Below are 24,810 nucleotides of genomic sequence, written 5' to 3'. Positions count from 1 at the left end.
AGCTACCACATTGTCGATTATATTTTTAAACTTTCGCGTTTTGAACACATATTAACTCACATTATAGACGGGTCTAACGCGAACGGGTCAGCCGCGACCACGACCAGTGAAACCTGTGTCGGAACGTCGGTAAATCAAGGTAATGAATAAAATTCGCGTTAGACCCGTCTATAATGTGAGTTAATACATTGTCGGTTGTCGATGGATTGAAGCTATGTGTTTCTATGCCTTCTTGTTTATTTATATGGGGGTTTTCGGGGGCGATAAACCGATCTGGCTAGGTTTCATCTCTGGGAAAACGCACATTTTTCCGAGCAAAACTCGGCCTCCCAGATATTGAAATAATTTATAAGAGATCATGAAATAAAACACAATATAATTTCACAAATTTCATTTATTTTAAAACCTAAATTTCTCATAACCTACCAAACTACTCAAATTCCTTACAAATACCATCCATAGCTTCCAAAACATCACATATACTCCCAGCATACATTCTGATATCATCATCCTTCTTGATTTTCAAGCTAGCCGAATACAATCTCTTATACATATCAGTCATTTTTTCATAATCTTTGTTAGACTTCGACCTACAATATTGTATGATGCTTTTAAGTATGTAGTGTAGTCTATTTTCGAAAAGTGAGAGTAAGCTATGTTCGTTTTTCATGGTTTTCTCGTCGTGGTCTTCTGATTTGGGGGTGTCCTTGAGGTCCTCAGGGTCTCGGTGTTTGAGGAGCTGCATGATGGAGTGGCTCTGACGGAGGAGCTCGATTGCCGTTTGGAGAGACTTCAGTTTGAGGTTGGGTGATACTGAAATAAATAAAAGTTTTTGGCAAAAATTTCATTTTGGTACAAATTTTTATCGCTGACTGTACTCCTCTTTCCACAGGCAACTGATGTTCATCGAGACAATTCTAAAAACCCCAACCACAATTAGGTTTCGATGTTTTATCACATAGTTCCTATGGCCACCTCCAGTCTCCATCATCAGATCAGCTCGATGACACCATAATATTGCATTGTCACCCGACTTACGTATATGTATGTATGCAAAATTTCAGCTCAATCGGAAACCGGGAAGTGGATCAAATTTAACTTGCAAAATTTGATTACACACAGACAGACAGACAACTGTCAGATGAAACTAAATAAAAGCTTGTAAAAATATGTTTGTATGGCCTATCTATAGAGGTAGTGTCATTTCCGCTTGATCTATTCAGGCCGCCTAGCCAAGGTTACAATCGCTATCGCTTCGACAAAGAAAAGCATTATGTATCTCTATCACTCTTCCCCATTGGTGTGACAGTGACAGTTGCGTTTCGATCGCTACGGAGCGTTAGCGATTGGCATCTTGGCTACGCGGCCAGTATATTCGCGTAACACAATCAAAACTAAACAGAAACCTAACTTAATAATTTATTTCTGCATTACTAAAAGACTGAGTACAGAAACAGGATCATTATGTAACTAAAGTTAATACAATCAGCAGCAGAAGTTGTTAAGCGGACGAGGTGTTCAAAATTACCTTGACACGCTCTTAATCTCTAAACAATAAAGTCGCGTCAATATCATTTTGAACACCTCGCCCGCTTAGCAACTTCTGCCGCTGACTGTAGCAGTTACTATGCTTCTATCTTTAGGTATACAAACAAATGTAAATAAACAAGTTGTACATTTTCGAGTAGTTAAAACATTTATAGGTTAACCGACCAATTACAAAACCGCCTGGATCAGTGACTGAACGGCCCGACTTTAACCTACATTATTTGATCGTGTAATGTTTTCATCTACCCTCAACTGGCATAACGAGCCATTTGAGGGTAGATTTTTTTTTACTTTTAATACCTAAAGATACAGAGTATAGTTGTGTTGGTAGATTTTGGGCACTTTAGCCTGTCCTTACCTTTCTCTCTACGATAGTTTGAATTTGATTTGGCTTATTTTACACTTTTTAGCTAAGTTACTATAAGCCATAGACTAGGAATCCTCTACACCGAGTTTAGAGCAATTATTTCATGCAACCGATGATGCCAAAAATGCGGGGGTGCGCGGGACGAGGTGAGCGAAGTCCCGTGCCGTGATTGGTCCGTTCAAAGACACGGACGTCACACAAAGACACTTTCGACTCGAACATGGAGTAAAATTACCGTATGCGTGGCAGAGGGGGTAGCGCGACTATGCTCAGTCTGGAGGATGTTTTGTCTGTGTTATAAGCTTACCTGCGGCGCTACATTCGCATAAAGCCACATGTTCCAGCCGAGCCGTTAGGAACATGCTGGCGTCTTCTAAAGCCGCAAACATGTGCGTACACGACATATAGTTACTGCGAGCAGAGTTGAGCAGGGCGCGACGCTTTGGGCCTTCTTCGGAAGTTATTCTGAAAAAAAAAATAGATACTTTAAACTCTCGCGTTTTGTACACATAATTAATCACACAAACGTGCTACACAACACAAACATATTGACATTTGTTGGGACGTCAGTCTTTCCGTGACCACAGCTGGTGCAACTCACTGAAACGTCGGAATTTAAGGTAAATATAATGAAATTATATCGCGGTAGATCCGTTTGTGTAATTAAATAAAATATAAGTACCTAAGTATTTTGCTACTCAGTTAGGGTATCGTCTTGGGTCGTCCCATTCGTTTTTCGTCAAGTTCTTAAATTAGTCCTATTCTGCTTTCGTCACTCATGCTACATTCGTCACAATCGTCGGTGGCTTTCAATGTAGAATGGGTGACGAAAACAGAATAGGACTAATTTAAGAACTTGACGAAAAACGAATGGGACGACCCAAGACGATACCTCAGTTAGGACTTTTACGAATTATACGAATTGTTAAAATGTATATAGATGTCGATTTCATAGCTAAACCAGACGGTTTTAGCCTGCCAAGGTAACTTTGATTTCATATAAACCATAGAGAAATAAGTAGGCATAGAGTGCTAACTCCATACATCAGTTTTCTTACCAAAAGCAGGGGTGCGAAACTCCTGACTTCGGTCAAACTCGGCTCCGCTCGGCTCAGCATTGCTCCGAGCAATTATTAGGGTTGGCACCACTTGACATCCTTTTGCTTGCACGACCACAGATAAGATAATCACTTGAGTTTTGACAACCCTAAATAGCCGAAAGGGATAGTGCCATATATTAGAAAGAGACAGCATGATTCGACCCTGAACCGCTGTCAAACTTCGTTTTTGTAGGAAGTTTCCTTTCTGTACGGTAGTACTATTAATTATTCTGTACCAAAAGCGACGTTCTCAAATGAGATCTCAAACGTAGAACCAAAAAGAATAGATAGTATAGAGGGGTCCTGTTATTGTCAATTTTGTAGTCACGGTACATTTACTGCCATCTACCGACACACGATTAAAACTTAAAATAAAATTGAAAATGTATAAAATAATCAAAATATGTTTACGGATAAATGATTCTTAATTTTTATTGTTCCATACTGACCCATGTTCTTTCACTGATATATGTTAAAATTGTTAATGCCAAACGGTGTCGTTAACGCCATCTAGCCGAGAATAGGCCAAAGGTAATGGCGCCATCTATTCGAGAATGACTTTTCCTTGGCCGTCCGAGGCACGTTTTTTTCTTAGACTTTATTTATCTTATACGGAGTTATATATATCTCTGGTAGAACGGAGCACATAGTTACCTGTACTGTGAATGGTACAGCGAGCCCAGACGATGGTGTATCATGGCGGCTCGGAATTGGTACAGGTATTGCCTCGGCCCTGGTGTTAATTGGCAGTATTTGAGCGCGTGGTTGAACGCCTCTGCGACTTCTGACACCTCCTGGAAATAAGTTTAGTGAGGACAAACGCACAAACGAAGATGGTTTACGTTCTAGCTTTCGTATGTCCGAGTTTAAAGTTTTAAATTGAAGGGATGTTTACAAAAACAACATAACTGACTACACTGGTTGACACAGGTGTCAACCAGTGTAGTTTCAGGAAACTATTAACAATGTTCTAAAAAAAGTGTCAACCGCTCTAGCAGTTAGGTATGTTTTGTAGACATCCCTTCAATTATCTCTCATCGTCACACATACGTCAGGCCTGCTACCAGTACGACTCTGACCTGCTAGCATGAGAAGCGCTCTCACGCGCGACTCCAAACATCTAGCGCGAAGAAACGCACTTGAAGTATGGACCTAAATATGGAAATAGGCGAGCGCTCATATTATTATATAGATTTGAACCTTAAAACCACCACGATACAGCCGCTTTTAAAACAACATTGTTGCTTTGGCACGCGCTCAACACGGGAGCTGACTGCTCGCACAAAAGAAACGATGGCTTGTATAACAGCTTAGGGTCTTAGTTGGCTCGCGAGCCAACCCGGTATCCATTGCGCGCGGCTGCCTCGCGAGCCAATGTTCGATAGTTTGCCGCGCAATATGGAGACACGCCTTAAGGCGTAAAAATCATTTGAGAAAATTCAAACTATAGCAGGTCTGGCGTACCTACAGATGGCAGAAGAGCTCCCATTGTACTAACTCTCTCACTCCAACTGACAGACAGACAGCTATCACACTAGTGGTATACTCACATTAGGCCTGCTTCCAGGGCAGTCCTGCATGAGCACGGCTCTGGTGTACAGATGGCAGGAGAGCTCCCATTGTACCAACTCTCTCACTCCAACTGACAGACAGACGGCTATCACACTAGTGGTATACTCAGTATACTCACATTAGGCCTGCTTCCAGGGCAGTCCTGCATGAGCACGGCTCTGGCGTACATATGGCAGGAGAGCTCCCATTGTACCAACTCTCTCACTCCAACTGACAGACAGACAGCTATCACACTAGTGGTATACTCAGTATACTCACATTAGGCCTGCTTCCAGGGCAGTCCTGCATGAGCACGGCTCTGGTGTACAGATGGCAGGAGAGCTCCCATTGTACCAACTCTCTCACTCCAACTGACAGACAGACAGCTATCACACTAGTGGTATACTCAGTATACTCACATTAGGCCTGCTTCCAGGGCAGTCCTGCATGAGCACGGCTCTGGTGTACAGATGGCAGGACAGCTCCCATTGTACCAACTCTCTCACTCCGCCGGTGTCGCCTCGCCCGACTAGCTTCAGAGCAGTGAGGTATAGTTCTTCGGCGGTGTTGTATAGTTTACGCTTCTTTTCACTGCGAAATAAAAATAAATAGTTACAATCATGAAAAAACTTTGCCTAAGAAGGAAGTGCATATATCAATTAATTAGCCAGAATTATTATACTGTATTATACGAGGACATTTAATTTACCATACAGTGAAATATCCCATTTACAATAGAAGTTAAAATACAAATGAGTATGTTAGCAGACGCCTGATCCAAACATTCTAGCGATCCAACAGTCTGTCTGTCTGTTACGTCTTCACGCTTATGCTGCTGAACAGAGCAGATTAGATGAAATTTGATATGGAGATAGTTTGAGTCCCGGGGAAGGACATTGGATAGTTTTTATCGTGGAAATCATCCGTTAAGGGGGTGAAAAGGCGGGATTTCCTATCGGAGTGAGATATATAAGTAATAATCCAAAGTCAAAGGGTAGGTGCGACGACGAGCGAAGCGAGGAGCGTGTTAGGTTAACCCCGAGAAATCAAAAACGAATGATGATAACATTCTACCATTACCATTCTAACATTCTAGCGATTCGACAGTCTGTCTGTTACCTCTTCACGCTTAAGCCGCTAAACCAATTTAGATGAAATTTGATATGGAGATGAGTCCCGGCGAAAGACATGATACTTTTTATCACGGAAATCATACCTTAACGGTGAAAAAGGTGGGATTTTCTGTCGGAGCGGGATATAGAAGTAATAATCCAAAGTCAAACGGTAGGTGCGACGACGAGCGAAGCGAGGAGCGTGTTAGGTTAACCCCGAGAAATCAAAAACAAATGATGATTAAATCGTAAGAAATAATTCAATACTCACTCAAAACTGCCCTGATCGCAATGTGCTTTGAACCTCAAATATCTTCCCTTATTACAATATAACAAAGCCAAGTTTGGTACATCATTAACTTCCTCAAAGATGGCAGACGCCTCATCCAAACATTCTAGCGATTCGACAGTATGTCTGTCTGTTACCTCTTTACTCTTAAACCGCTGAACCAAGAAATTTGGTATGGAGATAGTTTGAGTCCCGGGGAAAGACATATGATAGTTTTTATCACGGAAATCAACCCATAAAAGGTCGGATATATTTCATTGTAAATGACTCCTTGGTATTTCAATTCTAAATTGAGATATGGAAGTACTCAAGTCAAAAGATAGGTGCGACTACGAGCGAAGCGAGGAGCGTGTTAGGTTGACCACGACCAATCAGTAAATCAATAAGAATCAAAATACTTACTCAAAACTGCCCTGATCGCAATGAGCCTTAAACCTCAAGTATCTTCCCTTATTACAATACAGCAAAGCCAAGTTTGGTACATCATTAACTTCCTCAAAGATGGCGGACGCTTCGTCTAAACATTCTAGCGAGCGTTTGGATAAATTGTTGAACTGTTTGAGAAGGAGCTGGGCTTTTGGGTCCTGTGGGTCCTCTTCGTTATATTTGGCGTAGATTTCTGGAAATAAATTTGAGATTAATAAATGTAATGGGTTAATTTCGTAAATTATGTTGCAACATTTTTTTAAATGTCCTAAATTAAGAGATACTGGCACACTAAACATACCAAATTTCTATGAAATTGTGATGTTTAACATTTCGTTCGTTCACACTCAGCGCTACCAAACACGGTGCAGAGTTAGCTTAGACGGACTCTAAGTTTGTTATTGTTGGTCTAACCACCTACGTTATATATCTAACCTTCCTCTGATGTGACTAAGTTTAGAGCAAACTTTGAGAACTACTGGCCGAACATGATTTAAACAAACGAGCAAAGCGAGGTCGATTAATAACACGAGGCTGGCATTCCAAAATGTTCGGTAAAGTCAGACCAAGCTAGGAAAAGCAACGACTTTGCTAACCCAGACGGTGCAAGTGTTAAGTAAACGTCAACATTTCATAGAAGTTTGACGTTTAAAAATACACTACCGTACACTTGGCTTGGTCTGACTCTAATAATATGTTTGGGGTTGGCCGGTCGAAGCATTTAAATAAAAAAAAATAAAAATAAAAATTGTTTATTTCAGATTTTTTTTTTTTACAATCCATATTTGTGTTAGTCTACTTATATCTAAACTTAAAAAACTACATGTTAGTAAATATGTGTGAATACATAATTAAAGAATGCTATGCCCTACCCGTCACAATACTGACCCAATATTTTAATATAAAAATTTTACCTTCCAATAAAATTATTATTATGTTTCCTATCCACATCGGATATCTTCATTGAGAGAGTAACGCGATCGTTGACCAATGATGCCGCTAGCGTCTATGTAGTCGCTCCGCCCCACGCCGTGACGTAGTTCCGCTTCCACTTCCTGCGAACCGTTGCTCGCTTCCCGCCACTCGCCACCGCCATGTCATTGTTGAGGAGAAGTACCGTCGGCATAAAAGTAGCCCAGTAGCCTGCCAGGAAGGCATTACTCAGATATCCGATGTGGATAGGAAACATAATAATAATTTTATTGGAAGGTAAAATTTTTATATTATGTGTTCCGTACTCCACATCGGATATCTTCATTGAGACCTGTTTATTATCTCCTGGTGGCGAGTTAGCGGGCGCGCAAGCGATAGGGCTACACCTACTGTCATAGAACTCAGAGAACGAATAAATATGTATACACCATATTGCAACCCATGAAATCACAGTGACTCGTTATAATGTGAATTACAGGAAATTGAGAATTGAAATTGTAATCTCAGGTTCGAATCTGACGTTAAACTGGTTTAAGAGAATTCTCATTCGAAATCGCATCCGATCCGCAAAATCTCGGCGAGTCATGTTCCCAATTAACATAAGCGAAAATATCGCTAAGTGAATAGCTTTCCAGCCAATTTAGTTATTAAGTACATCGTGGATCAAAAGCAATCGTAGGCGAGGCCGGCTTGGATGAGACTGTGGCTGAAAGAAATAAGCGAAGTGTCCCCTAACATTTTGTGTAATTCTCGCAAGGTGACGTACCCAGACTACCTACTTATACTGGGTCTATACTTTATTCCGGAGCTTCTAAGAGTCCAGTCGGTAAGACACGTTATCTGGTTTAGAGCCGAATTTCGGACACAAAATAATAGCGTTAAAGTTATCTATATAATTGCCCGGGCTACAGTGTAGTAGAGTAAGGTCATTGACCCTGCGGCCTGATGCTAACAGCAAAAGTGCGGCAGCTATTCTATCGTACTTCTTCTAACGTACCTAACGTTGTAGGGCTATTTAAATTAGGGCAAGTAGATGTCTCGCGTCCCAAGCTGGTGCTTTGGGAGGCGCTGGTCTCGCTATTAATGGCGTTGGAAGAAGGCATAGTGTCCGATAGTGGTTCATACACAGCACTTGTGAGAGGCTTATGAACGAGTATCGTTCTGAAAGCTAACATGGATAATAGAAATAGACGTCTGAGATAGCTCGCTACTTCACTGGATAGAGGTACCTGGCAGTTGATCTTATTTTTGATGCACCATAAAGACCGTTTCTACATTGTGGCCGTATATGCAGCCTAGACAAGGGGACGATCTAGGGGCTCCCGTTACTGTTTTCTATACAAACACAGTACCGGAATCGGGAATATCCGGTTCTTCCATATTAGTGAGACAGTGACAGTTGCGTTTCGTTCGCTACGTAGCGTTAGACCTTGGCATGTTATATGCATGCGCCAGTCACGCCAGTAGCGGACGTCACTCCTGATCCCGCCAGCTCGGTGTTGGAGCGTCCTATCTGACAGGAGCTACGCCTCATTCTTAAGGTCGTTGACTCGTAAGGGAGGGCGGTCTGACGTTGTGTTCACTAGGACCGCCAGTAAATTGCAAGCTTACCACAGCTGCTTTAAGACTCCTTATCACGCCGTCGCAGTACACAGACTAGGCTGGGAGGTGGAGACATCCATGCCAAGTCTCACAGGCAGCTGTCAAAGGTCGTGGTAGCAGTTCAATGAGTCTGTTAAGAAATACCGTGGCACAGTGCGAGGGCTCTCGAAAGCGGAGGCCGGCCAACAAGGCGCCTGTCAGGTGAAGACAGTCTCGGCGGCTGCTGGGCGCAGCTGCCACTCGGGCGCGCAGTGACTTCTTGATAAACCGTTGCCCTCGGGGGTTGTACCGACCTGGCAAGTAGCAAGCAACCAGCGCGACCTGTAGACGATCTGCTGGCATCAGCAGTTTTTGCGACAGCCGTAGTAACGGAAGGGATGTAGTGTCGCCGTCGTTTTATGTATACTGTACCGGTGCGGTTGTATGTTTACACTTCTGTCGTCAGCGCTGCAGATGCGGCCCGTTAACGGTTACTCTTCGCTGAAAGGGCCTTACCTCGTACATTGTCTACCAATATTGGAGATTGTAACGGACTGCTTGCATAAGATGAGGAAGAAAGTGGTGCGAGGCTTTCGGCAGCTCCGTGTTGCTGGGGACTGCGAAGGCTTCACCTTCCTCCATGAACTAAAGTTTGCGAATTTGAGACTGAACAGAAGGCATTGAGTCTCATTTCTGCGAGAAACTCTGCAGCAAGGCAGGCCTGTATGTCGCGAAAAAGAAAACTTTCAATCGGTGTGTTGTGCCGCGTGTCCCACGTGATGTCTAGGAGCGTGATGGTCTAATTCGCTTTATCCGAAGAGACACCCTATATCGAGTTAGTATAGGGCATCGAGTTAGTAGCATGCTTTTAAGGAAATCGAACTGATGAAATCAAGTCTAAAATCGATTTTGGCGCTTTGCGTAACAAAACTGTTTCGATAAAGTCGAATACAGACAGATGGAAACTGCTGGAGTCCTCCTGGCCCCTTTCTCTTAGCACCGGAAACTCAAGCTTGTTCAGGCGCAGCGGGTTTATTTGTCCCATTTTGTTTATTATGGCTTTTCGCACGAGTTCGTCTTTGTAAGACGGAACTTAAGCTGGAGAGCGCGAGCAAGTAGAGATAATTATGTGAAGTCTGCAGACCTTTTCGATGCCTTTCACCTCGGTTTCGAGCGGTCGCACAGGGCCTTGTCGCTAGCTGTTCTCCGGTTGGACCACTCCATGGCCTCGAGAAGTCGTAGGAGCTTCGAAGCGACACAGCGAAGTCGATCAGCACCTTTATGAAGCCCGGGAACACGACGTATTTTCCTCTGAGTATCGACATATCTTACCGCTTTCAACTCCGGGCAGTCGAGCCGCGCTAGGACGGGGCTCTTTACGACCTTGTTTGCCGTCGCCGGAGGATTCTTTAACCGAAACCAAGAGCTTAGCGGTCTGTTCGTGCTGTACCATACCATACCTATACCTGCACCATAGCTATAGGCGCCTGCGTACCTCAATGGAACCATGTGGACAGGACAAAACTGATACTGTGGCGCCCAGCGAGCAAGGGACGACATCGTCGTAGTTGCAGCATCGGTGGACAGCATCGGCGTGATTGTGGCAACCGCCGCCGCTCGGGAGGCGCCGGTGCGTGAAGCTAGGGGCGCCATCGTGGCGGCCGGCTCGGGGGGGGGGGGGGGGCATCGGTGCCTGAGGCCGGGCGGCTCATGGCGGCCGCCACTGGTTCGGGAGGCGCCGGTGCGTGCGGCGAGAGGCGCCATCGTGGCGGCCAGCTCGGGAGGCACCGGTGCATGAGGCGGTCGCCGTCTGGCTGGCTGGTCTGGGAGGCACTGCTGTGAGGCGAGAGGCGCCATCGTGGCGGCCAGCTCGAGAGGCGCCAGTGCGCAGGTGGTGGTGCCATCGTGGCGGGCGGCATCATCGTGGCGGGCAGCGCCATTGTGGCAGCCGCCGCCGCCGCGTCGATGCGTAATGCGAGAGGCGCCATCGTGGCGGCCAGCTCGGGGGGCAGGCGGTGTCATCGAGCGGGCGGCGCCATCATGGCGGCCACCGTCGCCAGGCTCAGGTGCGAGAGGCGCCGTCGTGGCGGCCAGCTCGACAGGCGCCGGTGCGCGTGACGGACGTTACCGGCACGGGAGGCGCCGATGGCTAGGCTCGTAGTTGCACGCATCATCACGGCGACGCTGTTGCCCTCGGCGGTGCCATCGTGGTGGCCACCACCGGCGCGTAGGTCACCAGCGACGTCATGACGGCCGGCAACCAACGCGGCGATCGTCGCTGTACTCGTAGTCTTTCCACTGCTTACACGTAACTTACCTTCCTTCCGCTCGAGCAGTCGGGACGCAGAAGCGGTCCGCCTTCACCTTGGCGCGATCCACCCGCGATGCGCCCGCAGCTGCAGGAGCGGGCGTGTGACGCGCAGAGCCACGCGGATCTCTCGGAGTCCCGCTGGACTGGAAGCGTCCGCACCGCAACTGCAGCAATAGGAGCGGGCGTGTAACGTCTCGCGGAGTCCCGCGGACTGGAGGCGTCCGCACCGTGACTGCAGCAACAGGAGCGGGCGTGTGACGTCTCTCGGAGTCCCGCGGACTGGAGGCGTCCGCACAGCGACTGCAGCAGCAGGAGCGGGCGTGTGACGCCTCTCGGAGTCCCGCGGACTGGAGGCGTCCGCACCGCGACTGCAGCAACAGGAGCGGGCGTGTGACGTCTCTCGGAGTCCCGCGGACTGGAGGCGTCCGCACCGCGACTGCAGCAACAGGAGCGGGCGTGTGACGTCTCTCGGAGTCCCGCGGACTGGAGGCGTCCGCACCGCCACTGCAGCAACAGGAGCGGGCGTGTGACGTCTCTCGGAGTCCCGCGGACTGGAGGCGTCCGCACCGCGACTGCAGCAACAGGAGCGGGCGTGTGACGTCTCTCGGAGTCCCGCGGACTGGAGGCGTCCGCACCGCGACTGCAGTAACAGGAGCGGGCGTGTGACGTCTCGCCGAGTCCTGCGGACTGGAGGCGTCCCCCGTGGCCCGCAGCGTCGCGGTGTCTCGGAGTCACCTTGGACGACAGCAGAAGACGCGGCGCGCGCGGGCGGGGGCGGGCGCCGGGCCCGCGCCCCCGCGCCGGGGGTCGGGGCGCCCCGGTCGCGCCGCAACTAACAACACGAAGTACTCCCAGGCTACTGCCTGAGAACCCTCCGCGAGTGACGAAGTAACTTCTGAACGCCAATAAAATTAGAATATCTTAAACTGGCTCACCGGATGGTTCGAGACAATCCAAACCTCCTTATCAGCGAAGCGCGGCGCCCGAAAGCAGCGCGCGCAGGCCGTCCGCCGCCGCGCCGCCCGGGCGCCGCCCCCGCCGCCGCAGGCACGATGACCGCACGTTCCCTCTCCGATGCGGAGCGACTTGTTACCACTTGTTAACAAAAACCACTGACGCACTTCCTACTTCGATCTCGAAAATGCGAGTTAACGGTAACGATTTTAGCAGCATGGAATGTGAAAATTAATTTAGCAAGAAAAAAGTGGGTAGAATCGAAAAGCACCGTTCGATGACTTCGATCGCGAGACCGCCAAAAGACTAATAGTGGCGATCTCTGCCATATCTCACTATTTAATCGACCGAGCTTTGGATCGGAAATGTTAAAGCACCATGCTGCAAAAATATACGCAAAAAATATTTGCGGACCATCGGTCGAGACGGTCGACGAAACAATGACATGGCGGTGGCGAGTGGCGGGAAGCGAGCAACGGTTCGCAGGAAGTGGAAGCGGAACTACGTCACGGCGTGGGGCGGAGCGACTACATAGACGCTAGCGGCATCATTGGTCAACGATCGCGTTACTCTCTCAATGAAGATATCCGATGTGGAGTACGGAACACATAATATTGGACAGTCGAGGCGTCCAGCCACCATCCTCAGGATGTTGTTATTACTGTCTCTCACTCGTCGCAGCAAAGAGGCTACCCTCTTGCGTCTGATGGCATGGAAGCCATCCGTGTGCGCCTCGGCAAACATGCCTGACATTTAGCAGATGGCGCCAGCATAGCTTGCCCTGTCAATCCATAGAATTGTGTCAAATTTTTGTTTCTTTAATGGAATTTTATGCCCTGGATGCCAGCCCTTTAAGGCAAATCTCATAGAAAAAGGGGCAAGCTATGATGGCGCCATCTATGCAAACGTTTGACAGTTGCTAACCCCATTAACAAGAAGTAACTTACGTTGAGCATCATTCATGTATCTAACCGCTAACTCGTTGGTGACGGAAGCAAGTCGCCGTTGTAGCTCGGCCCGCTTGTCGCTCGTCGCTGCTAAAGCGAGGCGATAGTATGAGCAACACGCCAACATCGAAGACAGCTCGCTGTTTGGTAGCGATATGTCTGAAAAGGGAAAAAAATAAAAACTATTTGTAAAATAAAACTATGGAAACAGATTATATCGCGTATAATGAATTTATAATACGTCCCGACGTTTCGACAGCGTTCATGGTCAACGGGTAAGTGAGGGAAAAATATATATTTACCTCTAACAAAATTACAATGATACCTACATACAAAAATAATGAATCAAAAACTATAGTTTAAGGCTAGTTATACACGCAAAATAGATTCATAAGGCTAGTTATACACGCAAAATAGATTCATAAGGCTAATTATACATTACAACTATTTTCAACACACACTATACTATAGCCGGTCAAACAAGTTTGTCAGTAGGAAAAGGCGCGAAATTAAATTTTCTATGGGACGATTACCCTTCGCACCTACATTTTTTAAATTTGCAATATTTTCTACTGACGGAAATGGCTTGACAGACTATATTTATAACATTTCTAAGTTATGAATAGTACTTTTATCAACTTACCCAAATCAAATTCATTCGTCAAAACCCCCTCTACTTCCTCCACCAGATCATTCTCAATCTCCAGCTTAATCTGACTGTCAATGTCATGATCCGTTTCAAACTGTTTCTTAAACTGCTCCAGTCTATGCCAATTCTTACTCAACTGGAAGAAATTATCGCCAACCCTCCCTATAAGGCAACTAGAATCAACCACCTTACTTTTAATAATCATATTGGATAATAACTTTTGACATTTGCTAGCTAAATCTATGTATTTTAACGAAAAACCATATTGTTCGTGAGCGTAGCTATATTCAGCCAAAGTAGCATATGCTAGGCAGATTTTTTCGTATAGTAACGTTTTTAAATGTAATTTCCAAGCGAAATTGTCATCTCTGTTAGTTTCGCTGTAAGAAGGTAGTTTTTTCTGCTCTTTTCTGACTAAGATTGCGTTTTTATCTATATTACTGTTTGCTTCTATTAAATATTCGCTTTTAGAGTTCTTCTTTTCTCGTTTCCTTCGGCGACTTCGTGAGTTGTGTTCTTTGTCTGTTTTGTTGATTTGTTTGATCGGTTCGTAGTTCATGGATATAGGTTCGTAGGGGTTCGCCATTTTTGGATGCTGCTCTTCTATTAGTATTTGTTCTTTCAACCTTTCTCGTTCTTCCTCCTGTGGGGAGTAATAATAGTGCTTTAAATATGATAAAAGAGAATAGACTAATTATTTATTGATCATGTTTGCTCTACACACTAGATATGAGTATGTAAACTACATAATGAATGCCAAATAGAATTTTATTTGAAAAGCTAGTCGAAACCCTGTATATGAAATTATGTATAGAACACTTAAATCCTCGAAATCGACTACCATTGGCTTCGCGACCTTTACGTTTGTTGATATGACAAGGATATTCGAGTCCATAGTACAAGTAGGTACCTACATCTATTCCGTACCACTGAAAACCACGAAATCGGCTACCATGACAAGTTTCCCAAAAAGGTGCCTTGCTCTTAGCTTCTAAGATAGACATCATTTATTGGTAATAAGGTAGTACAGGTCACCATTTTTAAAATTATTTCGACACATCTTACGGTCAGTGAGCGTGACCATAGCGGCAGCAGGCTATACTGCGAGATTTATTCCTTTTGACTCTATTTCATTGGTGCTATGAAAACCTCGAAATCGACTACCATGACGATTTCCATAAAGAATATTTTATCTTACCTTGCACTTGTCTATGGTAACATTGTGCAGCGCTAGTAACCCTTTCAGTGCGTGTCTCAGAGCATGACCGCAGCGGTCTGGAGGCTCGACACCAAGGCCTTTGGCTTCGCTCCCTTTACGCTTATTGTCCTGTAATTAAACATTATTTACAAGAAAGTACCCGGGTATGTCCTTAAACTACGTCCAAGGCCACCGGTGGACGGGCAGCAGCGTCCCTCAAATTCGGTGTACTCGACTGCGATCGCCAACCCGCCTGCCAAGCGTGGCGATTATGGCATTCACATCCCATCATGCAGAGCACAATAAAACCACGGCCCCGAGGTTCCGGCGACCCCCGGTGCTCTGGCTAAGGTAGTTTTGGAGGTCCAAGGGGGAGGCCTATGTTCAGCAGTGGACGTCTTATGCCTGAGATGATGATGATGATGACAAGAAAGTACTTACAAAAGTATTTCTAAAGAAAACTATAACCACAATTTAGATTAAAAAAATAAGTTAAGCAGGCGCTTATCTTCTTTTCTTCTATGTACTAAGAGAGGGCTCTTAGTACATAGAAGACACTGTTTTCAATAAATATGTACCACACAAATATGTATGCTTCTTTTTCATAAAATTCTACTAATATTGTAAATGGGATGTTTCTTACTCATCTACGCAAAAATGACTGAACGAATTTCGAAAAAAATTGCCACACATATAGTTTATAACCTGGAGAAGGATATTGGATACTTTTTTATCCAGAAATTTATTCCCTAAGGAGGTGCAAAGGAACTTGCAACTTAGTACCTACAAAGATACTAAAGGTTCCATCACACACGCGCGTTTCCAGGCGGGGCGTGAGCGTTTTATATGTAAAAGCGGCGCGCTCCGCTCACACCCCGCCCGGAAAATGCGCCTGTGTGACTGAACCTTAAGGGGAAGGGAGTTTATCGACTTTTAAGCAGGAGAAGTCACCGGTAGTAGCTTAGGGCCCCCCTACATCTAGCGTCTTTCGAGCGTCGGCGTCTGTCGGCGTCTGGTCAGCGCTATAGATAATGACGTCGCTGCGCAGTTGCGTCGACGTTGTGTTGACGTTGCGTCGAGCGCGGCCATACAGTTGTAGACGCCGACGCTCGAAAGACGCCAGATGTGGGGGGGCCTTACGAAACTAACCTATTAGAAAAAATAGTCAACTCACCTCCTCTTTCTTCATCTTATCGCCAATATCTCTCAACGCCAACCCCCTCATCTGCAACGCCAACGATTTCTCCTCCTTCTCCCCATCTCCATCCCCACACTCACTTTTACCATCACTAACTTTACCATCACTGACTTTACCATCACTAACTTTACCATCACTGATTTTACCATCACTAACTTTATCATCACTTTCATTTTTATCACCACTGTCACCGTTGGCGCCACTGTTGTCTTCTATATCGTCGTTAAATACTTCTGTCTCATCTTTTACGCTCTCTGTGTCTCGCTCTGATGTGACTTCGGTTGGCTCGAAGTCGGGGTCTTCGCTTTCTGAGTCCGAGCTTTCATCTGAAACCATATAATTAGTAACCTAGATTAATTTTGGACTTGGCGGAGTTGAAACCTAACGAAATCACAGAAAAAAACCGGGCAAGTGCGAGTCGGACTCGCGCACGAAGGGTTCCATAATGCAAAAAAAGGCAAAAAAAAACGGTCACCCATCCAAGTACTGACCTCGCCCGACGTTGCTTAACTTCGGTCAAAAATCACGTTTGTTGTATGGGAGCCCCACTTAAATCTTTATTTTACTCTGTTTTTAGTATTTGTTGTTATAGCGGCAACAGAAATACATCTGTGAAAATTTCTAAATGTCTAGCTATCACGGTTCGTGAGACACAGCCTGATGACAGACGGACGGACGGACGGACGGACGGACAGCAGAGTCTTAGTAATAGGGTCTCGTTTTACCCTTTGAGTACGGAACCCTAATTAATAAAAAATCTTCGCATCTGGTGAGATGTGAACTCGCGACTACGGTTGGTACCTCTGAGGCTGGTGCCTACCCTGCTAAGCTACCAAGACTCATCTGTGGCAACTAGTTCCACCATAACTGATTTTTATATGAATTATACACATATTATGTATACAAAGCAGCAGAAATACTTCTAATACAATATCCTCGTTAAGAAATGGTTTATGTACCATCATCAGCATTTGATTTTCAACCTAAATGTAGGCACTTTAAGTCGATATTTAAACATTGATATATTTTTGCCCCCTTATTCATAAACGTTTACTAAAGCTAACAAGCCGATAATAATCGTTTGTCCCTTTCCGACTTATTGGTATGATGGAAAGGGACAAACGATTATTATCGGCTTGTCAACTTTAGTAAACGTTTATGAATAAGGGGGTTGATATTTAGAATAATAAGACGGCGGATTAATAATTATCAAATTGTATCATTGTTTAAATATAGATGTTATGATAATTATGCTAAGGTGCCTCAGATAATCAGATATACTTAAAAACCGGGCAAGTGCGAGTCGGACTCGCGCACGAAGGGTTCCGTACCATAAAGCAAAAAAAAAACGGAAAAAAATGCAAAAAGAAAACGGTCACCCATCCAAGTACTGACCCCGCCCGACGTTGCTTAACTTTGGTCAAAAATCACGTTTGCTGTATGGGAGCCCCACTTAAATCTTTATCTTATTCTGTTTTTAGTATTTGTTGTTATAGCGGAAACAGAAATACATCATCTGTGAAAATTTCAACTGTCTAGCTATCACGGTTCGTGAGATACAGCCTGGTGACAGACAGACGGACAGACGGACGGACGGACAGCGAAGTCTTAGTAATAGGGTCCCGTTTTACCCTTTGGGTACGGAACCCTAATATACTGTTAACCTCTTAAGGCCCAAGGTCCTACCTATAGTACTTCGGTTGGTTGGGATAAATGGAACAGAGTTGCATTTCTTTTGTTTCGTTAATTTTTCAAACAAATAAAATTAAACCCTATTGCCTGCACTATATGTTCAAATTTCATTGGCAAAGGGGTTTCGCATTTGTATGGCTGGGCCGTAGGAGTTTAAAATAAACTGTGATATCTCATTACAGTAGCAGGCGTGACTCACTCCGCGATTTCGTCGCTTTGCTACAGGTAGCTAAAAGTACACCCGTTCGACCCCAATTTTGGGGTCTGCCATAAGCCGCGCGTGACGCTGTCGCCACCTAGCGGCCATATCTGTGCTGATCGTGACAGACGCCTTTTGTTAGAGAGTGAGTCTTCTGTAGGTACCTAGTACTATTATTTATTCTGTGACAGTAGTAATAACACGTTACTAACCTTTAAAATCCGGACAAGCCGGATTGGTAGTCGCCGGCACATACAAATCCGCTAACATATAATGCGAAGACGCCACTATCTGCGGATATCTCTCCACCTTTAATAGATTTATCGCTTGCTCCAACAGCTGCCTAACATGTCTCGACCTGTTCGTCAGCCTCATATTCCTTGCCACCCTGTATAGGAGCATAGCTACAGGAGTCGTGAAAGGATTGTCCAAACTATCCGGACACAGCGAAGTCAAATCGTATAATTTAACAACATCGTCATGAGGACCTTTAAACAGCCAATACGTATGTCCAGCTTTCGTCGCATTATATTTCAAAAAAGAAAGTATATTCTGAGCGACGTTTCTTACGACTTTTGGTGAGAATTTCGAGTTCTCCATATTGGGTAGATCCTCAGTTTTCATCGGCTCATATTTCTGTACTATACCATCTAAGTGGTAACACATTAGGACTTCGGGAACGTTACACATGAGATTATCAAGCCAGTAGTCTATTCCTGTCAGGACATTGATAGGTTCCCTGGCGTCTCTTAGTCGGAGAGAGACGCAAGGTCTGTCCTTGTCTCCGAAGATGGGCAGGTCGCTGCCGATGAGCATTTGGATGTCCTCGAAGGTCCAGAGGACGTTCCTGTTGTAGAGGTGCTCGTTGGGAGGCTCCGATCTTTCTGACTCGGGTAAATAGGGACCTTGAAGAAAGGAAAAAATGTATTTGTATTTTGGAATTTTTCAGACGTCAAGTTCAGCTTAATGTGTTCGGACTCGGGACAAGAGGGCACAATTATTTGAAGCTGGGGGCTATGCAGCAACAGATGTTAGGGTTTTCCAGTCGATATTGGCGGAACCCCTATCTAAACATGCGAAGTTCGTGTACCATTTCTTTGATCAACACTAATGTAATGTAGTGATGTAATGTAGAGGCCCAACGGAGCCGACATGTCCCATAGATAAAGGCTCCTTCTAAATACGTAGATAAAAAAAAAAGCTGAGGCTGTCAATTAAACAGTTTTAAAAAATTGCTTCTCTTTAATTAGAGGTAGAAAATATAATGAGTGCAAAATGTCAGAATCTTCGAAATTCCCATAGAATATTGACAGTAGTTTATTTTATTTTATATAATTACTTATGTTTAGTTTAACTTACCGGGAGTAGGCCCCTGCGTAGGCCCCTTGGCCTCAGGCACACACACACTGTGTGACAGGAACTTGTGTGTGAGCTGCAACGCGTTGTGTGTCGGTGGAGGGGTTAGGCTCATCCGCTCCTAAAAGTACACAGTAAAAGTAGTACTAATTAATTAATTACTGCTAAGAGCGAGAATTGATCGATGTTCGGCCGTCTAAATCATAAATCCCCATAAACATTTTTTATTCATTTAGGGCTATGCTATAAGACATATCTACTTTAAGAACTGACAATTTGTTCATTACCTACGCCAAAAAAGTAGACTTATGACATGAAAACTTATGAGTTATCTATTATTTAGTAATATATCTAATATGCCTGACTGACGTGAGTAACAGTGCCAGACAAAGAACAACCTTAAGTTTATCAATTTAGAATTGAATTTTGACTGCCATTACGGACGCGATATCGCGTCCGTTGGACTCAAGTAGATATTTTACTTTTGACTTTTGTTACCCACCTTTTCCGACATGGTCTTCAGGATGTTCTCGTAGAAGAAGTCCTTGAGCCAGCCCCACTCCGACTTCATCAAGTAGTACACGTCGAAGTCGTCCAGGAGAAGCGTGTTCTCCACTCGGTGCACCATCATCATCATCATCAGCCTACTCTCGTCCACAGGTGGACATAGGCCTCTCGTATTGCACGCCATTGAGCACGATTTGCGGCAACTCTGATCCAGCTCTTGCCAGCCGCCTTGCGAAGGTCATCGCTCCATCTAGTCTGAGGGCGTCCTACGCTACGTTTGCCGATGCGCGGTCTCCACTCGAGAACTCGTCTACCCCAACGGTTATCGGCTAATATGGCCGGCCCACTGCCACTTCAGCTTGCTACTCTGGTGGGCTATGTCGACGACTTTAGTTCTCTGACGGATGACTTCATTTCGAATACGATCCCTCAGAGAGACTCCGAGCATAGCCCTTTCCACAGCTCGATGAGCGACTTTGAATTTATGGTTTGGTTTTGTTACCCACCTTTTCCGACATGGTCTTCAGGATGTTCTCGTAGAAGAAGTCCTTCAGCCAGCCCCACTCCGACTTCATCAGGTAGTCGTACACGTCGAAGTCGTCCAGGAGAAGCGTGTTCTCCACCCGGTGCACCATCATGCTTACCTACAATACAGATGATTTAATACATTACTTCACTTCACTTTTTAGGGTTCCGTACCTCTAAAGGAGAAAACGGAACCCTTATAGGATCACTCGGTGCGTCTGTCTGTCTGTCCGTCTATCACAGCCTATTTTCTCGGTATCTACTGGACCAATAAAGTTGAAATTTGGTACACATATGTAAATTAGTGACCCAAACATGGACATGTTTTTTTTATAATTTTAAAATACATAGGTTCGAAGTTATTTAAGAAAATAGCCAAAAAATGACCATTCCCCCTCCCCTTTATCTCTGAAACTATTGGGTCTAAAATTTTGAAAAAAATACACAAAATAGTTATTTACCCATAGATTACAGGAAAACCTATTAGAAATGTGCAGTCAAGCGTGAGTCGGACTTATGCACGGAACCCTGGAGGAATTGTTAATAAGATTGCTACAAGCTTTTATCACTGACTGTAGCAGATTCGGTAGTTAGATAGGATTTTTCTTTGGAAAATGTTCAAATTGGCGGGGATTAGCGCCAGTATGTTTTATGGCACTTAACACTATTGTGAATGAAGGGCAACCTTCCACTAGCACTAAAACGCAAACTCGTCGACATGTGTATTCTGCCTATCCTAACCTACGGTGCCCAAACTTGGTCATTAACAGAAGCCCAAAAGTCCCGACTCAAGATTTGCCAGCGAGCAATGGAGCGCAGTATACTAGGAGTCCGTAGAATCGATCGGGTAAGGAACACAGAGCTGCGCTCCGAAACTGGAATCGCAGATGTGGGTGTGAAGGCCGCCAAGCTCAAGTGGGATTGGGCGGGACATGGGCCAAAATAGCGACCGAATGGGCACCACAGATCACCCGAGGCAGAGGCAGACCAAAAATGAGATGGCGAAACGACCTGGACTCATTTTGTGGCGACTGGCGGGAGCATGCACAAAGCCGTGACGAGTGGCGAAAGACAGGGGAGGCCTTTGCCCAGCAGTGGGACACAATATAGGCTAAAAAAAAACACTATTGTGAGTTTGCTGTAAGTATCTTAATTTTTTTAAGCTTATCGCGAGGTCTATAACTCACAAAGCCACTAGTAATATTAAGGTTTGTGTACTACTTCCCCTCCCCGTAGGGGAAAATGACCAAAACCCTCCAGATAGAAAATACCTCACAACATTTACATTGCAACTTTTAATTTGAGAACAAGTAGAACAGATGAATATTTAATACAGTTATAGTTCGTTTTTTTTAGCATTAGAAAGAACTTCAAAGAAGGTAAGCGATCTTGGCATGTCTTTTAATTGAAAAACGCTTTTTAAAAATCAATAACTATTACTTATGAAAGCAGAAGAATATAAATGATCGTATTAGATTCATAATTGTTACATATTTGCCGTAACTTATTTTTAAAATGTGTTTTTCAATTAAAAGACACATCAAGATTGTTTACCTAATTTCTAATGCTAAAAAAAACGAAGTATAGAACAATGCCCTAGGTATAATATAAGAAAGAGGGGTCCAAAAAAGTTTAGAGTGTCGAAACAAGAATCGTCGGAGGTAAATGGATGCAAACAGCAAAAGAAAGAATCAAATGGAAAGCTATTGAGGAGGCCTACGTCAAAGGACGAGTAAATACTAACTTCAATAATAAAGGCTAATTACAAATTACTACTTAGGGCCCCCCCACATCTGGCGTCTTTCGAGCGTCGGCGTCTGTCGGCGTCGGTCCAGCGCTATGGAAAATGACGTCGCTGCGCAGTTGCGTCGACGCTGCGTCGACGTTGCGTCGACATCGGCCATAGAATTGTAGACGCCGACGCTCGAAAGACGCCAGATGTGGGGGGGCCCTTAGGGCATACTGAAAATTCCTGGACTGGCCACTTAGAAAAAATAAGTCGTCTCATATATCAGAATCCAGAATCTTTCAGTATGGCCCACATATCAACTTACAGTCCCGTTGGGCTGGTAGGGCAGCTTGAGCAGTTTCTTGATACACTCCGCACCGGAGATCACGTCCACAGCGCCGACGCAGTCGGGAAACATGTGCGCCATGCGAAAACTGCGAAATAAGACTTTGTTACTATGTACGACGTACGTATGGTATAAAATTGAATGTCTCGTGTACAGAGAACAATGATGGTAAAAGCCATTCGAAAACTGCGAAATGAGACTTTGTTTCTATGCCCATATAGCATACAACTGTATGTCAGGTCTATAGAGAATATTGGTGGGAAAAGCCATTCAAAAACTGCCAAGAGAATTTATAATCTACACCACTACATCACATTTAAATATAGTTTGCACATCAACCTGGCCTCGTCTGATAGTGGCGATGCCAGGACGATGTTGCGACCACCTATGTTGGTAGATTTAATAAATGTCATGTCACTCCTCAGCGCCTCATTACGGACACATTCCATCAACACATGGTGGACATCTTCTATTTTATCGCACTCTTGGCAATTTGGTGAAGCCACTAGTTTCATCAGGCGCTTGAATTTGTTTGATGGAATGTGCCCGGAACGAAGTCTGAGGAGTAATATTACCAATATAAATAAAATAAACATGGACTCACCTAGACAGGGGAGTACTCCCCGTCAATATCTGCTTCAGCCCATAGGAGTCTATAGCGGCCCCCCAGTTGGAGGGTGGCAGGTTCAAGTCCGTGTTGCACTGCAGTCTAGCGTAGCTGACTGGGCTCGGGAAAGCTGTGTATTTGACAACCGCTGTTGATTTGATGCCCGGTGAAGGGCTGCGGTCCTGTGATAACATAAATTCAAAGTCAAAAATCTCTACATGGCGGGAAGATGATAACTGGTGGAAAAAAATTTAAGAAATTGGATCCTTATGTATTTTATTTGAAGTTCAAATTTCTTCAATAGAATATCTCGAGGTATCAACTTCTTCCCACCGTATACGGAAATAAAGTAATGCTCTTACCACTTGAGTCCCATGGACGCGATATCGGATCAGCAATGACAGACAAAATTCAATCCTAAAGATGAAAACTCAAGGTTGTTTTTTCACTGGCAAATTTAGGTCATGGGGCTCATGGGATGAATGTAAAGGAAACTGCCACCATAAGAGCATTTAAACAGTCACTGTAATAATCTCAAATTGTGCCTCACACATGAACTGCGAAGTTGTTTGGGCTGCAGATTCAATAGACAGTAAAACATACATACAATCATTCAGGTTTGTAAGTTTTTCAACCATTTTTCAACAATACCAGGCGTGACTCACTCCGCGATTTCATCGCTTTGCTACAGGTAGCTAAAAGTACATCTGTTCCAGCCCAATTTTGGGGAAATCCATAAGCCGCGCGTGGCGCTCTCGCCACCTAGCGGCCATATCGTAACAGACGCGTTTTGTTAGAGAGTGAGTCTTCTGTACCTAGTACTATTATTTATTCTGTGACAATAGATAAAAGCATTCGTGGAATGTTCTAGGTTGATTTTTAAAACAAATGTTCGTAGTTTTTGACCATAGTTAAAGCGCAAGCTTAAATTAATACTAAGATCTGATCGTTTTTAGAAAGACTAATAGACACTAGCAGTACACAATAATTTAATAAGGCAATTTAAATGACCAGTATTTACCTTTGTGCGTTTATATTCATATTCATTTTCCTCTTCCATTTTCGGCTAGTAGAATAGCCGATACACAAATAGAATATCACACGATCTATTCAACTTTAGTCAAAGAAGAACAAATGATATTTAGTGGAATTTATGTGGGTTTTAAGGAATTTCACGCAAAATGTTTTTCTCGTTTTACGATGCTGCTTGTCAAATATCTCATCCTCGCTGTATTCCTCACTCACTTCTCACTTGACGACTAAGTTTGTCTCATACACAAAGTATTGATTAGAAAAGGATAGTGTGATAAGTTGTACTCAGAAAATGATGGAATCCCATGGTAACGCGTGGTAAGCGTGGTAAGGCCTCTGACAGCTGATATGACATGTCTATTCGTTTACAAAGTATGCTATCAGAATCAGAATCAGAATTGTTTATTGCACTCATATTAGTATACAGTTCTTAAAAACTACTAGTACAGTTCCACATGAACCCTGTAAGGGTATAGCAATATACTTAACACTAACTTATTCATATTCATATTCATATTTATTGCGATCATTACAGAGGAGATGGTATAAAACATTATGAAAAGTAGGTACATGATACCCCGTTAGGGCATTGCAATAATCTTAATTTACAAATGATACATTATTAAACTTAATAATTGCAAAACAAATTATAG

General features: G+C 44.3%; 1 protein-coding gene across 2 annotated transcripts; it reads right to left on the bottom strand.

The window, feature by feature from the left end:
- Positions 1–376: 376 nt before the first annotated feature.
- LOC134675098 (erythroid differentiation-related factor 1) lies at positions 377–24,342 on the bottom strand. 2 transcript variants are annotated; one of them, XM_063533258.1, is made up of 16 exons: positions 24,147–24,342; positions 23,123–23,307; positions 22,498–22,606; positions 20,425–20,562; positions 19,415–19,532; positions 18,268–18,960; positions 16,141–16,490; positions 14,967–15,095; positions 13,763–14,411; positions 13,120–13,278; positions 6,403–6,586; positions 5,950–5,982; positions 4,986–5,157; positions 3,670–3,809; positions 2,223–2,380; positions 377–813 (listed from the first exon to the last, which is right to left on the bottom strand). In XM_063533258.1, the coding sequence occupies exons 1-16, from the start codon at positions 24,183–24,185 to the stop codon at positions 431–433; spliced, it is 3,639 nt and encodes a 1,212-aa protein (XP_063389328.1). In that variant the 5' UTR covers positions 24,186–24,342; the 3' UTR covers positions 377–430. The 2 variants fall into 2 exon arrangements, with proteins under 2 accessions (XP_063389328.1, XP_063389327.1); XM_063533257.1 differs by lacking the exon at positions 5,950–5,982 and having other exon boundaries at positions 6,370–6,586.
- Positions 24,343–24,810: the final 468 nt, after the last annotated feature.

Source organism: Cydia fagiglandana, chromosome 21 (genome assembly GCF_963556715.1).
Source record: "Cydia fagiglandana chromosome 21, ilCydFagi1.1, whole genome shotgun sequence".
In the NCBI taxonomy this organism is placed as follows: Eukaryota; Metazoa; Arthropoda; class Insecta; order Lepidoptera; family Tortricidae; genus Cydia; species Cydia fagiglandana.
This window is presented reverse-complemented; position numbering and strand designations above follow the sequence as displayed.